This window comes from Alligator mississippiensis, chromosome 6, assembly GCF_030867095.1.
Source record: "Alligator mississippiensis isolate rAllMis1 chromosome 6, rAllMis1, whole genome shotgun sequence".
NCBI lineage: Eukaryota > Metazoa > Chordata > Crocodylia > Alligatoridae > Alligator > Alligator mississippiensis.
This window is the reverse complement of record NC_081829.1, coordinates 85,417,381-85,435,312: the sequence shown is the minus strand read 5'-3', so window position 1 is coordinate 85,435,312 and position 17,932 is coordinate 85,417,381. Positions and strand designations below refer to the sequence as shown.

Sequence of the window (17,932 nt, the reverse complement as noted above, 5' to 3'; positions counted from 1 at the left end):
TTAGTAGACAATACAAAAGGACTTTATTACAGAATATCACAATAGGATGAAAGCACACTATGTTTTATGACTGCTCCTATCACGGTAAGTGACACACACACATTAAAAAAAAAAGATATATTTTTTATATAAAAATTGTCATTTAAATTGTTTTCATCAAAATTAATTTAATCATTCAATATATACACATAAAAAACGTATTTGAAGTAAATACTTTAAAATTCATTTTTCTTTAAGGCACCTGGAAGAGAAACAGAAGAGTAAGACAGTTCAATATTTTCTATATCTCATTACAGCATTGGATAAATGTATTCAAAATCAGAGTTTAAAAGAATTCTATGAATAGCCAGACAAGGTTCTTTGGGTGAATCTGATATCTTTTATTAAACCAAGTTAAGTAGTTGGAAACATTTTTCTTAGCATGCTTTTGGGTTTAAAAACCCTTCATCAGCATCTTCAGGTTTAAAAACCCTTCATCCTGCATTCCATCCAGGAGGAGCACACACCAACTGCAGATGCTTCCTCAGCCCCACTAAGGGTTTTTAAACCCAAAAGCTTGCTAAGAAAATGTTTTCCAACTATTTAAGTTGGTCTAATAAAAGATATCAAATTGTCTGCCTATGTCCTTAGACTAACATGGCTACACCAACAACCTACACCCCTATGAATAGCCACGCTGTTATAACTTCTTTATTTTGAGGCTCTTAAAAGTATATCAATTTATTGACCTGAATATCCCCGCACATACTTTAAGCTGTTACTGCTTTTTAAAAACCATAAATATACAAAGCTGCCAACCCACGATCCTTCACAGCACTACGTTTTGTAATGCTTTGAAAGTAATAAAAGTGCATCTACTTAGTTCACCAGCAAATGTGAAAAGACTTTAACTCTTAAATTAGTTGAAAATTAGATGCAGAAAACTCTGATCCATAAGAACAAGATCACCAAAGCATAGAGATAAATTCACAAGTTTTTGTACAGAACCCACCATTGCAGGTACTGCGGAGCATCTAGACTGGCTCACTTTAGTACCACTTCCTGGATATACTTGAAGCAAAAAAAACAACAACAAAAAAGAAAACAAAAAAATCCAATTGCCCTAAACAAACATCAATTGTGCTAAGTGCTATATAAGCCATAGCTAGTTCCTCCGCAAATCCTCCAAATAAACAAACATGCACTGAGAAGGTTGTGGCCTCTCCTAAATTAAGTGAAAGCTTACCATAAGAATTAGGCAGGATCCATTTCACTGTCTTAGTTGTGACTGGAAGGATCAATCATAGATTCTGTAATTTCAAATGTTTCAACAATATCCTGAGAAGAGAGAAAAAGATTAAAAACATCATTTTTAACATTATTGTCAAATAGCTATTTTAACATAACAGTAATATTTTCAGCAGAAATAGAAGGGTTCCCATTCTGCAGTATTAAGTCTACTATATGTACACTATGTAAGCAGCAAAGGATACAGAAAGATCCAGGAGGTATTCCTTCCTCTCTCCCCCACCCCCTAAAACAAAGGGAAAAAAACCCTTTTTGTTTGAGGTGTACTTAAAAGTAAAAGATAGCAAGATCCTTTAGTTTAACAGAACACTGCTGACCCTCATCATAATTCAGGCCACTGTGTTCTGTCCCCTCCATCCTCTGCAAAGCAAATGTATAACAGATACCAGTTAAAGGAATGATTGAAGGCAGTGGTTTTCAGTTTTTTTACATTTGCATACCCATAAAAGATTTCAAATGGAGGTGCAGACCCCTTTGAATTGTAAGTGTGGATAGTCACATACTTTTGATTGATCACAGTCATCTTTTGATGACCTCAGACAGTCTGCAGATTCCCAGGGGTCCATGGACCAGAGATTGAGTGGTCCATGGACCACTAAGCTAGGGAATATACAGCATAGCTGCCTGGGTACCAGCTCCAGCAGGCAGTTCATCTCATCACTTTATGTAGTAAATATTGTTGCTTCATGCTGTTCAAGACCCTGTTAGCTTTAAGGATTTTTATAGAATCAAATCAAAGGGACTATGCATTCTAGTATCAGAAACATTCTCTTCCCCCATAATTGAATGCCAGGAAGCTAGGTAACAGTCTGGTCTAAGTGCCTATATCTACTTGGCATTCATTTAGTTCAGTAATTGCAAATAATTTACAGCTAAACAACCTGAAAATTACTGGCACCCTGTCATATAAATGTGACAGGATGCCAGTAGACTGGAATGAAGTCCCCATCCCATCTCTCACTGGGATCTTTCTTGCCTCTAGAAAGAGAGACATGCTGATTGTAACTACTCATGTTACACGGCCCACAAACAATCTGAATTGCTATCTTAATATAGAACTTGTTACAAGGTGTACTACTCTGTGGTTTCACATAACAGAAGTGTATGGCTCTTCTGAGGCTCATTATAAATAAAAGAAAGAAGCCAAAAGCATTTTAGCTAGTTTACCTTCCACTCCTGGTGGCTGAGAGAGATGATTGCCTGGTTCCGTACTTGAGCATTCTGGTCATTTCCTCTTCCTTCGTTGTCATTGGAGGGCTCTGTTTAAAATGTTTTCAGAACTTACGCTGTTAGAGAGCTTCTAAAATGTTACAGTACACCTCAAGAACATAGAGAAGTACCAAATCAGATTAAATTAACCATTCTGTTAAGCAAGTATCTTGTCTGTGACAGAGGTCTGTACCAGACACTTCATTAGAAATTTACATGGACACCTGAACCCATCAGATGGTGGTTGATTTACATCCTAAATCAAGGATATCAAACTCAACCCACTCCATCCTCTTCCCTTAAAAGTCTATAACAACCATCATTTTTTTTTTTAGGGTTCCTGCATTACACACTATGATTTAAATAATTTGTTTAAATCTTTATAAAATGTACTCCTCTCAACATTTTCTTCACCTGCTCAATTCCCATCTTTCTTGTTATCCATCATAATATATCCTTTTTGGTCACATTCACTTGTTTTGTGTATATACAGATAACTTTTTGGCTCAAATACAGTTTGAAATCAGAGACTATTAAAGGTAATTCTCATCTTAAGACCACTTCAATGGCTTGTGAGACATGTTCCATAAACTTATATACATTGCTATTTAACTATTTTGGCAGGGGGGGGGGGGGGAAGAGAAGGAAAGTAAATTATAAAAAGACAGCCACCCTAGAAGTATTATTACACCAACGTAACGTACAAAAGGTCTCTTTTGTAGTCACATCACTTAGGGACTGATATAATGTCCACTGAGGGCAACTGGAATTTCACTAGAAAATTGAGTGAGTACTGGTTCATCTTAAGTTCCATGTCTATTATTCAAAATATCATCAATCCTTTAGAAATACAATTCTTTTGATGATAACAGTAGGCCGTCTCTTTTAAAATGTTAATGTTATTTTACCTATTATTGGGAGTTTGTCTTGATCCAGCTTTATTCTTGCAAAGCCATCCTAGAATACAATACATTTTTTTTTGACAATTACAGAAACTGGATTTATTCAGTTGATTTAACACACTGAAATAGAAAATGACCATTACAAATCAGATTTCTTCATATAGACTTATACAATACAGTCCCAGTGGAGTGGTACATGCACTAGAACACTGATTTTTTTGCAAGGTTAGTTTCCTTAGCCCCCTATACAGGGGACAGTTTGCAGACTAATTAGGGGTTTATTACCACAGCAAAAAGCTGTGCAGGACCACTAAGGTGCTCCAGCTGTTTGCTACAGCTTTTACTTCAAAGAGCTCTGCTTCTCTGAGCAGATGTGAAGGATTCCTAATGAGCTCCAGCTGACTGGAGAAGTAGTGCCCTGTGAAATAACAGCTGCAGGAAAAACAGCTGAGTGGATTGTGCATAATACAGAAACCTGCTAAGAATGAAAGAGAATATGAAGTCTGGATTCAACTATATATCCTTGTATCCAGAACCTTACTGACAATTTCATCAGCAGGCTCCCACATTGTGTGGCAAGGTCAGCAAAGGAAATATTACATCAGATTGGTCCCAAGGCCACTCTTCCAGGAACGCAATTAATAACCTCACTTAAACCAAACACTTTCTTTGTCCTCACCACCAATTATATACTTTAGCCATTTCTATCTATCTTATTTTCTATACTAACCCCTACCTTTCCAAATTTAACTAATACATTTCCCAGGTGACATCAAATGTTTTGCTGGAGTCTCAGTGGCTGAGGTCAACTATATTCCCGTTTTTTTTATTACGAAGTGAATTAACTTATCTTAGAAAGATATCAAGTTAGTTTGCAGCAAAAGAATGATGCAACTAAAAAAATATATAAGAACCTGACTTAGCGATATCATTCTTGCATACAAGATAAAATTTCAAGATATTGCTCCTTACCCTTATAATGAAGGACACGTGAAAGATGTTTTCCACAGTACGTGCAAAAGAGTTTGGATCAATCACAAAATCAAAGAAGGAAATAGGTATTTCAGCTAGAGACAAAAGAAAACAGTAGTTATCAAAAAACTGTTGATATATATATAAACTAACAGATTTGAACACAATTTTTTTCAAAAGTACATAATCCATGCAGGGCTTAAATCCCTAAAAGATATGAATTCTAGGAAAAAAGTTTTGTTAATTTGAAAATACAAATAAATGTGCAATCTGATGATTTTATGAGAGAGATTTTTCCCCTCTTTCTACTACTTTCGCACACATGAATGGAAGTAAAGTTCAAATTATTATGGTTTCATTTTAGTTGTTGTCAAACATTATAGTTCAAACAACAGTGTTCTCACTCCACAGGGATCAGAGGTATCTTCTAGGATAAGAATGCTTTGTTTCTCTCATTAACAATCTGCAATAGTCAATTTATTGAAGAATCGGTGATCCAGCGTGGACTTTTTCCTGCTTTCATATAGAGAACTCTGCTGTTCTGGGACTTTCTGGAAGGGGCAGAGAAGCTGGTAGCCATTTTGCAGCTTGGTGTGTTCATGAAAAAGGCAACTCTTGGCCATGACCCCGGGGGGGGGGGGTGGATTTCTACCTTCTAAAAACATGGGGGCCATGTGGCCAGGGAAGTCAGGCAGATGATTAACAACAACAATTACCATTATCATCGTTATTATAGATCAGAAATGCTAAAATGGCATCCTTTTCTACAAATACAGTAATACATCATGAGCAGCCAGCATTCACAAACAGCATATTACTCAATATGAAAAACACACATTTAGAATAAAATAAAAACAAAATTGCTCAACCCAACTAAAACAGACACCTTTTCCTGTTTTAAGATAACCCAACAAACTGAATATAAGACAAAAATACAAACAAGCAAAAAACAAAAACAGGAACAAGGAAAAAGACCAACCACAGTGACAGGCTACTAAGCAAACTGTCCAGGAACATCAAAATCTGGCAGGAAAAAAAATAAATGTTCCTCTCTGTTTTGACAAACCCCAGGCTCCAAACCCTGCTAAATCCAACACCTCATGAATGCTACTTCATTTAGGAGGACTTTTAGTGTATTCTAATGGACAAAAAATTCATGCCATTCCAGAGTAAAGTAAGAAAAGTGAATTCAGAAACTGAAGGGCCCCCATTTAACTCCAACTTCAGCACTCCTGCTGGCTGGACCTATGGCATGGTCTTAGGTGTGGAAAAACAAGACCCAAGTTACTTATGGCTTTATAGATCTGAATTGCCTCCCTAAACTGTCACCACAGAACAGGCAGACAATACAAATTACAAAGCACTTTTGTTACATGGCAAGACACTTTCCTTAACAAGTAAGGAACTGAGACCTGCATTGGCCTCAATTTCGGAGTAGACTGAAGCTTTGGTAAACCAAGTAACTCTAAACCTGAAGTGACTAAAGACTGGATTTAGATAAGTGCACAAAAGAAAATGTTGCAGCAGTCTATAAAAGCTGTAAAAACCAACCCTTGTTACTGATACTATATAAGTTTCTAAAAATAAAATCCAATTTTATTTGACAAATCCAATACAACCTAACGTATACATCTGAATGTAAACTGATGGATCAAAACTTTCAGAGACAACTATAATCTGTGCCACATCCTGACTACCACCTCCATTTCTAGCCTATCCAACCTGCCTAGTTTAAACCAGCAGTCACCTATACCCTGTTTTCTACCCAGCACAGAGACATTTATGTACAATGTCTGGGTCACACAAAACAGAGATCTAAAACTGAGCATCACTAGTATATTCAAATTACATCTATTTTCTTGCTAACAGTTACACGCATAAATCTAAAGAGACAAGTGATCAAACGGGACTGTAGAAAAAGTATGCTCAGGGCTGAAAAGCAATCACACAAATCTGCCTTCAGAGATCAAAAAAAAATTAAAGCTGTCAAACAATCCCCCAATCTACTCTTATTGAAGTCTGAACAAGCGGCAATACTGCCTCAAAATCAACTGGAAAAAGAAAGTTGGCAAAGCTTAAATAGGAGAAAGGATCTCTTCTATGGAACTAAGCAACAGGGGATCATTGTCCAGTGCCATCGTTCAGTGTACAAATCCATTGCAAGAAAGAATGGAAATCAAAGATATTTACACATTGTGAAAACTGTCATGCTACAACTGTCCATGATTTTAACCAAAAGTAAAAAATTAAATATACAGTACTCCACTTAAATTGCATGCCGCTTAAGTGCATAATTGCACAGCATATAGCTAGACCTAATTCATCCCACTGTTTATATGGTAACGATACCAGATATCAGTTAAGTGCAAAATTGACTTAAATCCAACTCCACTGTCTAGTTTTTAACTTATCTGTACTATAGTTAACTGCACCAGAAACAATGAAGAAAAAGCAGCTGTCAAAGGACTATTAGAAATCTTAAAAAGAAAGGAGGTAGTAGCCATGCAACTGACCAGTTTCCATTAAATTTCAAAGTTTCTAATTGCAGACCCCAAACTGAGGATTCGAAGCCATAAAGGAAGCCAGTCAGTTCCAAGGTTGTCACAGCACTGACAACACTATAAAACAATCTTCATTAAGTACACAATGCTACCAGCCTAATTGGACTATTAGAGAACCTGAATATCGAAAGGTGAGCTAGTCAGTTTCTAGACTGCTCATACTGGAAGCATTAAGTTTAGATAAGGGTATATTCCAGGCAAAGGCATATAAAGGTGCTGATGAACATGGACAAAAATTAAAAAAATAAAATAAGAACAGCACTTTACCGGAAGAGGAAGAGTGTTAATTCAACCCGGCTCCCACACATCTGTACAGATTAGGCACTTAAGTGGGTCTTTCTGGCACTGTTATCTAAAACTGATTCAGTCAACTATTACATAAAATTGCCAAAAAGCCCCGCTGAAGTGCCCGATCTATACAGATGTTGGGAAACTTGGGTCAAACTAACACAATGCCTCTCCTGGGCATGCACTTTGCGTGGTGTGGGGGCGTACCAAGCTTAAAGTAAAGCACGGTTTTCTGGGTTTTTGACACCTGTAAACAGCCATAGGGTATATTCCAGTTCCAAGGCCATGCACTTAAACAGAGTACAACGCAGTTTGATAAATTAACAGACTACCTACACAAAGCTGGTTTCTTAAATACACACCACTAAAACCTCTTCAAGGCAAAGTAACAGTTCTTCTTAAAGAGAAGGATTTGTCAGTCTTTATCAGAACTGTGCTTTTCTTCTATTGGCCCTCGCACATGAGAAAGAATCTTAAGCACAAGTCACAGAAAAAAAATTTCACACCACCTCCACAAAAGGACTTTGGCTATTAGACCCCATTAGTTTTTCTGCTTCTACTGTAGCATCTTCTCCTAATTCTAAAACAAAAGGATAATTAAGCATTTCCTGGAGCATAACACCTTCCTGCTTAATGTAACATTTAACTAAACTGCAGACATACTTACGATCATTGTTAAAATGGGTCTGCAACAATCCCAATATCCTCTCTACTTCTTTTTCTGTTGCTTCCTGATGAGACTCCTCCATCCTTTTCAACTGAAAAAAATCCCAAAAAGAGTATACCAATAGTATATAAAACATTGTTACAGAAGACTAGGAGTAAGAATGTTTCATCATAGACAAGTTTTTTTTCAAGAAGTGACTGTTACTCTTTTGGATAGTTTATTACTTGCACAAACTAGGCTGTCACATTACTTTCTAGGTAGTACATATTAAAAATTATAATGATCATTAACATTAGTCTAAAGCAGGCTTGTCCAACAGGCAGCCCACAGGCCATGTGTGTCCCCCAGGCTCCCACCTGCCTGAACAGAAGCCCTGGCTGAACAGCAGTCTCAGAGCTCCCCTTCCTTCCACTGGCTTCTGGTGCATGTTCCCACCCCAGGAGATGGGGCAGCCTGGCACAGCACAGCACAGCCCACTGTGCCAGGGAAGCCAGCATCCTAAAGCATTCATGCAGCACATTGCCGCAGAGGAGCCCACAGGGAGCTGAAGGTGAGGTGGGAGAGTGCCCGCACATGGTACTTTGTGCAGCCCTTGTTGGCTCAGGCCATTGAACTTGTGGCCCCTGGCCACTTTGAAGTTGGAGACTCCTAACTAAATACAAACATAAAATTAATTTATATGATTGATGTTTCTGAAAAGAACATAATTATCTCCTTCTAGTACAAACCTTTTCACAACCATTTTTGTGCTATTTTATTGGACTACTGCAAAGAGCTCTGTATGCAGCTATATTTAAAAACACTTAACATTTTGCCAACCTAACATTGCCAATTGATTAAGAAGCTGAGCTGTGTGGGCTATAGAATATATATATATATTTTTTTTTTTTTTTTGCTTTTAAATGCAATCCAGTCTCAGGTTATTCAAGCTTTTGCACTATGGGGAAAGAGTGATAAAAGGTACGCAGAATGCTATTTGAGAAAGCTGTTAGCTACTACCTAAGTCTATTTGGATCTGGCCCTTCCGAATTAATAAAAAAAACCCCCACCTTGGTAATTTATTTTTCTTATGAATAATGTTTGCTTATACACTTCCACCTGGAATCTACAGTGAATCACAGTGAACAGAGAAATAGATCATTTGGTAGAAAATGAGTCTGTTGATATTTTCACCTCATTCAAATATAAAATTACCATCAAGATGAATCAAGAGACCAATCCTTAAATCATAATCCTTCTTTAATACAGTTAACCAAAACAGAATAAGAGGTAACATGGGCAAATAAAAATAATGCACCATGCTACCAAAAACCATGATTAAAATATTAATTTACAAACCTGGGCAGGCATCGCCCTTCTTTCTTCTTCCCCCGGTTTCTTTCTCTGCCTCTCAATCCGTTGCCTGGGTACAGGCGGATCAGTACTGAAAGATCCTAACCTACTCCGAACAGAAAGATAGCTTTTACAGTATGTGCTAGAAAAGTTGTTCAATGGTTTTTCTGAGTAAAAGTGGATTTAATTACAAGGAACTCAGCAGCAGGTTTCCGAGTTATATACCAAGTTTCTTACAAACTGCTACTCAGTAAATACTCTGTAAGCAGAGATTCAAAATGCAAAAACATTTCTCAAAAGGATGTTAAATTATGTAATTCCATGTTGTTCCTATTAAATCAAAGTCAAAAGACTGCTCAGAAATATAAAAGAATTTTACAAATTAAAGCCGATATCTTCTGGCTCCTCTTTTTGTTGTTACCTTTCCTTTCTCTTCTCTCCCTTTTTTTTATTTCACCCTTCTTTTTCTAGAAATATTGCCACCTATTTTGAATATTCTTCCTTTTCGATCTCCTATTTAATTACAATAATACATTTTTATAACTCCATATTTTGAAACAAAAAACATTCAAAATAGGACACAATATATCCAGTGGACGGAGGATGTAGAACTTTTCCTTTCACAAGGTTAAATTTGGGCCAGCTCAGTAGGTAACAAAGCATGCAAAATTTTTGCTCCATCCTTCCGGATTTGGATATTTACAAAATAACAGCATTAAGGAACCACAGCTGGAGCCAGGAATATGTAGTTCTTTTCTTAAAATGAGGACTAACACAAGTACAGCTGTCTTTATACATACATTTTAGTGTGTGTGCATACATACGTGCTGTCAACATTCACATCATAAACACTTCAAGTTACTTAAACTCTCAAAACTAGAGAGGAATCCAAATCAGACTTTTACTCACTCAACTATCCTTGAGCATTTTTTACATATTTGAACAACACTATGTCCAATATTTAGGGCCTTACATTTTAAAAATATAAACATTAATCTGAGATAATGGGGGCACACAAAGTATGTTATCTTTCATAACATACTACTAATAATTTATTATTATCCAATGTAATTGTCAGGCCATATAGTAAAAATGGTTAAATTAAACATGTCATCAGACCTGAAATGATACTGGTTAGGAAAAAAGATGCATTAGCAGGGACAGGATGACTACACAGATCTTCTCTTTTTAAGATTTGATTAAATTAGGCCCAGCTTACCCTATGGCAGTTCCTACATGAAGTTAAAGTTTGGGGTCTGCACCTGAAACAGGTAACCATAGGTCATTTGACAAATGCCAGAAGACAGCACCTCCAGAAGATGGGATGACTGTTCACAGACAGAAAACATCAGGAAGGCTCATCCACAATAGAGCTAGGAAATTGGCAGCATAGGGAAGCTTGCCAATATTCAGGTTGTTTCCTCTGAAGGAGCTGGGAAAAGGAGAAGGTCTTCAGAAGCAATCCAGCTACAGAATGCTAGAATGGACTACACTGGACTCAGGAAGACATATTAAGGCAGACCAACAGAAAGAGGTAAAGAGGCCAATGAGTGGAGCTCATAAAATTCACAACCTTAAGTGGCCAGGCAAGGCCTTAGGAAGAAACGCTGGCTCCTGTACTACATGTTTGGCTGCATCTGCCCAAATGAAGAAACTGTCACCTGGCATTCCAGCAGAGGAATATAAACACTGTTTATTTTATGTCAAATGCTTAATAAACCAGATACAAATGAATGGGGGTGAGCATCATATAATACTTCAGTGCATGGGATGTGTGTGAGGAGAGAAAGCTGCACTGCCATGCTAGAAAAAAAGCCTGCTCTGAACTTCAATCTTCAAACGAGACTCCTGCATTCATCCCTATACTCCAATACAATGCACTACATAAGGCTGATGAACTAGCTCTCAAAGGAATTTATCCTTAATATGAGACCATGTGTTGCATCAAAATATACATGAAGATTTCCCTTGAGTAGGCTTACATGTAATGAAAAGAAGGAGCTCTTCTGAAGTATGTTTCTGCTTCTGCTCCCAGTTTATGCCAGGCATCATTAGGTAAATATCCACCAGCACTACCTTCATCATCACTGTCATTATCTTCTATACGATTCAGGCCCATAAATGTTAGCTAAAAAAGACAACAAAAGCTACTGAATCTTTTAAGTTTCACTTACAGCAATATCAATGGACATTTATTCTTGAGCATCTGTCATGACCATCCTATTTCAAGCGACCTCCCTTCAGTGTGCCCTCAATGTACTTTGCACAGTATTTGCTGTAACCTGAGGTGCAGGGAACCCTTCTGCTGCAAGAATCCAGCCATTCATAGAGTGTCGATGTGTGCAGTACACTGTTCAGCTGCTTGGCAGCCACCCCTCTCTGGGCTATCACACCTGACCCTGCCATTTCTGCCATCTTGCTTCCTGATGCATTCTCAAAGCAGCAAGGTGTTTAATGTCTGGGCCCACATATCAAATGCAGGTCATGTGGGAACACTGATGGCTTTGGTGCAGGTATTATATTATTACAGGGGCACAGAAGGGAATTGGTGAGTATTTATTCACCAAGGCACCCCTGGGGGTTACAAGAAATAATGGCCACAAGCTAGCAGAGAGCAGATTTAGACTGGACATTAGGAAGAACTTCTTCACAGTTCGAGTGGCCAGGGTCTGGAACGGGCTCCCAAAGGAGGTGGTGCTCTCCCCTACCCTGGGGGTCTTCAAGAGGAGGTTAGATGAGCATCTAGCTGGGGTCATCTAGACCCAGCATTCTTTCCTGCTTATGCAGGGGGTCAGACTCGATGATCTATTGAGGTCCCTTCCGATCCTAACATCTATGAATCCTGCTTGATCAATGCTGAGTTTTAGAATAGCGCACAAAAGAAATCTCTTTGTTTTCTTATAATTAGAGTAACAAGTGAAAATGGATAGGTAGATTCATGAGTCACTGAACTACAGAATCATACCATGTAAAACATTACTAAAACAAAAAGCATTTAGATACTTCTATCTAAATTAACCTAACGAAAAAATCAAACACAAACTAAACTAGTCTCCTTTTAGAGGTGGCAACAGAAAAAAATCCTACATTCATCATTCCAACACTTTTATATATAATTATTTGCTGCAGTTGTGGTTCAGTGGTAGAATCTTTGTCTGCCACGCAAGAAACCTGGTCCAATTCCCAGATGCACGTAGAACTACAGCCACTGAATCACCAAACATGAAGACTCGGTCTGGCCTCTGGATTCTGTCTCACTGGTCTAAAGGGGTGGATGGAATGCTTGGGCACTCTATTTCTCTGTACGCCTGCCTGAATAGGCTTCTGTCGAAGGTCCCGGTGACCTGTCACCCATACACCATGATCCAAAAGGATCAATGGTTGCCAACTTTGTTTGCATAGAATTTTTTTTTTTAACATCTTCACATGCCTATACATTAAATGGCAGTTCAAATGACAAAGAGCATATGATAAATTGGAAAAAAGAGACGCACACCAAGTAGCACCTATTCCTTTCTATGTAGCAAGAGGACACTTCACTAAAAGCCAGTCATTTAAGCACTCCTGAAAAAAATCTCATTTAGGAAAACAGGATTGGGAAAAAAAAATGATTTTCTCATAAATTAGTATTTGATACAGTAAAATCATGACCCTGTAATGAAGTCCAACTAAACCCCCCATTTGGAGGCTACATTTGTAAAGTTACATGTTCACTCATTAAACCTATAAATACATAATGTAAAGTGAAAGACAATTACTATGTCTTTTTCAGAAATTTATGAGAAAAATGTATCCTGCTTGAAGGAAAGTTGAGTCAAGAAATTAATAAACATTAAGTTTCATTGGAAAAGTAGAATTTGATCTGAAATCAGTAAAGCTTTTTTCTTTTATACCTCTATTACAAATAGAACAGTCCCTGCTACATTTTGACAAGTTAGCAGCTTTGAACTTACCAAGTCTTCAGCAAAAGCTGGCGAATCAAACGCTGTCATATCAGAGTGCAGCTCACTTGCTCTCTCCTTTCCTAAGTTTGATGCCAAAACCAGAAACTGAGCATCCAGTGCAGCCTCCCTTGCCTGGGAAACTGTTATGGAAGAAGACAACAAATGTGCGTTAGCAGTATGTGATTACATAGATGTAAAAGTGCACACTACCCATAAAATCAACTTAAGCATGCTTTGAATGTAATGCTTAGTAGATTCAGTTGCACAACTCATACATTTCGGATAATTCACTGATTTAATTCATTTGACAATTCAGCAAAAAGTAACATCCTCTAGTAACAGAAAGCTTGCAAAATTGGGAAGTCATATGTAATGCAAAGTTGAATTTTCTTCCTCTACGTTTTTGCTCCCTAAAAATATAATATCTTGAAACTTTATTCAATGGCCTTTTGTCATTACACTATTCTCACTCATGCTGCATTGCAGAACCTAAATAAAGAAATAAGGGACATTTATTAAACTGAATCATCTTTTGCAAGTATAAAATTAAAATTCCAATCTATCCCATTCAGATGGTTCCATTTTCAGTACAATTTATTCAAGAGTTGTAGGTTTTGTGATGCAGAGTATTGGGCCTCAATTTGATACCCATACCATATTTTCATTCCATATATCATCTCCATCGTTTTGATGGTCAAGAAAAAATTTCTAGAAACAGCTATAGGTAAAGTCTCACCTCCGCTGAACAATATATTGGCTTCCTCCAGAGCTTCTGTCAATTTATTGCTTTTTGAATTCAGCATATCTTCACGATTTTCTGGGGGAGAAATTAGTCAGATCTTTACTTACTACATAGAACATTGGCACCAAAAAGAAGATACTTAAGTAATCATTTATGTGGATCTCATTCTTATGAACATTTGTACACATGCTTAAAATTAAGTGTGCATCCCACTGATTTATAGGGCACTCCTCAGACTCAAAGTATGCAAAGGGGTATTTGTGGATCAAAACTGTAGCACCTATAACCAATACATTTCATATTATGCACACTATTACTGTAAAATGAACTTTCCTGAAAAGCTCCAATTGATAAAATGGGACACATGGGTGAGTAAAAAACTACATCTTTCCCCACAAGCCCTAATAAGACAACATAACCACTCTATTTCCTGCAGCTGGAACACTAAAAAAAGACCTCCCAATTTACTAGATCTTTGAATAGACCTACACCAAGTAGTTACACACAATTTACTGGTGACTCTAAAATTTTTAACCAGGATTATATCAGGGGATTAACTGGATTTTGTGAATCTCAGGCAAGACCAATGATGCATACTATTTCATCTATTAAACATTTCCATAAAAACATGCATGGCTGTTGATTTCTGAAGATCACCATGTTAAGATAAACACAGCTTGTCAAATGAACAAACACACACGAGGAGTACCTGCATGCCTGATTCAGTGTCAAATGATTTGAGGTCATGACTAAATCAGGGGTGCACTGTTAAAGATCTTTTTGGCCAATACCAATGGCTGATTATTAACCAGCCGTGTCAGCTGTCCCAATCCCACAGCCGATATGCAGCCTGGCACCATGGAGAGCAACTCCCTGCTGGTACTGTGGGGGAGAAGGACCGTGGGGGGACCAGACTGAGGCTCCCTGCTGCTGTGTACACCCCTGGGGGAGGCACAGAGGGCATGTGACCCCCCAGATTTGTGTGTGGGGCAAGGGCAGGCTGCCCGCTGTGGGCTTGGGGGGCTATGCCAGCCTCTTCCCAGTGGGGGGATTAGGCTGGGGGCAGGGTGGGGCAGGTGCTGGGAGGGGGAACTACAGCAAACTTTGGGGTGGCTGTAGCCTACCCCTCCCAGGGCCACGTCTGCCCACCCTGAGCACAGCCCTGGCCCATCCCCACCACCAGGAAGAGACTGGAGCAGCCCTTAGCCTCGAGCCCGCAGCAAGCAGCCCACCCTCGCCCCACACACATACAGGGAGCACACATCCCCCATGCCTGCCCGTCCCACTCCCTTCCTCACTGTGGAAGCCTCAATTTGCACCCCCCACCACACCCCTTCCTTCCCCCACACATTTCCCCCCACAGACTTACCAGCCAGATGCTGCTCTCCAAGCTGCTGGGCTGCATTCCTGGCCACATGTATGATGCAGCTGCGCACATGCACGTGGCATTTATGGGGGACATTATCAGCTACACTGGCCAAAATAAGCCAATTACATTAATTTTCCTTTTATTAATGCCAATCTGATACATGACTGATATATCAGTGATGCACCTCTACTTTAAATTCTTGATATGGTTCCAGACACCATCATCTTTTTGGCAACTGGCTCAGTTACTCCAAAAATGTTGTGATCCTCTCCAAAATTGCTAAGTAAAGCAAGAATCACAATGAGGCCCTTTAAAAGAAATGGGGAAGTTGCCACTGGGGGGGACATCAACTGAGTCTGGGGGACAACTAAAGGGAAAACAGGGATGGGAGTTATCATAAGTTTAAAACAAGTGCTCAAAGGATGGACACAGAGCAGAGCACAACGGATAGTGCCCACTTGCCCTCAAAAGAGTTCAACAAGACAGTGGATACTGCCCAGTGAATCTCTGAACAGAGTTCCCCAAGGGACCTTCCTGGTCAGGTATATCCTGGGACTTGGTAGAGCCAAGTCAGATAGGGAGTACATAAACAAAAAAGGTGCAGGGAAGTAGGAAAGCCAGAGCCTCAGCATCAAGCTCTGGAGGAGGTGGTAAAGGGGCTGCAGCCTGGTGCACTCCAGACAGATGCGCACCGTGGTGTCTCTCTGCTCACACAAGGGTCAGGCATCACGAGCGTTTGTGAAGTGTACCAGATATATGCCTGTGGTGAGCGTTTGTGAAGTGTACCAGATATATGCCTGTGGCAACAGCTCCATGGAGGAGCTGCCAGCTGAGGTCTCTGATGGCACATGGGATCAGGATAGAGCGTGGGCTCGTACACCGGGGAATGCGTGACACAGGGGACTGGGCACTGCAGGGATGGACAAAATATAGCCCGCAGGCCACATCCAGCCCACCAGCTGATTCTATCCAGCCCACAGGTGGACAGTGGCTTCAGCTCTGGCTTCTGCTGGCACCGCAGAGGACGTAAATCAAATCCCACCTGCCCAGCACCACACAGCAAGCTGCATCTGGGCACGCTGCACTTGGGAACCAGCAACTCCAGCTCTGGCTTCCGCTGGAGTTGTGAGGGACACAGCGCACGGGCCTCCTTAGCACCAAACGGCAGCTCTCACCTTCTGTCACATCACACCAGCCCCCTCCCGGGCCAGTGCTGCCTGGTGTATGATAGCCATCCCAGAGGGATGTACGATAAATACACATGCATATACATATATGTGTCTGTTTGTGTACACGTGTGTGTGTGTATGCTCCGTCTGAAGGCCAGCAGCCATACGAAAGGGCTCATGGCAAACCCCAAAGTGGGTCCAGGCTCCCCGAGAGTGACTCAGGTTCTGCATCGATTCGCCGCCTCCACCGTCACTGTGCGTTTTGAGCGCTTTGCATGTTATTGGCCACGCATCACACAGGGGTTGAGATTATTATACGAACACAGTTGTTGTATTGTTTTGTACGATAGAGCACTTTTCGTACAATAATCACATACAATAATCTCAACCCTCTGTGCTGTGTGGTGCGGTGGTGTACAATAATCACATACAATAATCACGTACCATCATACAAAACAATACAACGACCGCACTCGTACAATAATCTCAACCCTCGCGTGATGCACAGCCAATAACATACAAAGCGCTCAAAACGCACGATGATGGTGGAGGCAGCGAATCGATGCAGAACCCGAGGCGCTCTCGGGGAGCCTGGACCCACTTCGGGGTTTCTTGTGAGCCCTTTCATATGGCTGCTGGCCTTCAAATGGAGAATACACACGCGTGCGTGCGCGCGCGCGCATTAAACACACACGCGTGTGCGCACGCATTACACACACACACACACACACACACGTGCGTACACACAGACACACGCATCTATTTTTTAATTTTATAAATGGAGAAATCCTTCGATTTGGACAGCTCAGGCCTGACTTGCTACAGCGAGCGACACCGTGTCATGTAAAGACGACTAATTTACACTTATTTGCATTTTTTCCCCGGCCACGACCGTTTCCTAGCAACCGCCATCCCGGGCGCGGCCCACGCGGTCACTTCCCAAGAGGCCCCGGCCCCGCTCACGCTGCACGGTGTTGATGAGCTCGCGGTACTGGTGCCGGATGAGCCGGCGATTGCGGTTATCGCCGTCGGGGTCCTCCGCCCGCTGCTGCTCGGCCTCGCCGCCGCCGGTGCCCGCCGACAGCCGCGCGCGGGGCCGGGGCTCGCCCACGCCGCCATTGCGGGACGTAGAGGGCAGCGCGGGGCGGCCGCGACCGGAGCCTGAGCCCCCGGCGCGGCCCATGCTGGCCTCACCGCTTCCCGCCGCCTCCGCCATGGCCCTACCCCTGCCCCTCCCCCGCCGGGGCGTCTTCCGGGCAACCGTCTCGTCCCCGCCGTCAAGCGCCTCCCGACGGCACCCGACAAGGGCCGAAGCTCGGAGCGCAGCGCGCCCCCTGGCGGCCGGAGGCTGGGTGCAGCACCACGGGGAGCCCTGTGCCCCTTCCCCGTGCGTGTAGCCGCGCCAGCCAGCAGGGCAGCCGCGCGGCAGCGAGAGCCTGGATTTCCTCCCCGTCTCCATCCTGCCTCTAAGGAAAGAGCCGCTTGGAGGG

General features: G+C 41.0%; 1 protein-coding gene across 1 annotated transcript; it reads right to left on the bottom strand.

Annotated features, from left to right (window-relative positions):
• On the bottom strand, positions 1 to 17,673 carry NSMCE4A (NSE4 homolog A, SMC5-SMC6 complex component). Its single transcript, XM_006266130.4, has 11 exons — positions 17,406 to 17,673; positions 13,899 to 13,979; positions 13,172 to 13,302; positions 11,201 to 11,346; positions 9,225 to 9,324; positions 7,887 to 7,977; positions 4,371 to 4,465; positions 3,405 to 3,453; positions 2,455 to 2,546; positions 1,226 to 1,317; positions 1 to 241 (listed from the first exon to the last, which is right to left on the bottom strand). Exons 1-10 carry the CDS (start codon positions 17,656 to 17,658, stop codon positions 1,258 to 1,260), a joined length of 1,098 nt encoding a protein of 365 aa, XP_006266192.3. The 5' UTR covers positions 17,659 to 17,673; the 3' UTR covers positions 1 to 241; positions 1,226 to 1,257.
• Between the last annotated feature and the right edge of the window lie 259 nt (positions 17,674 to 17,932).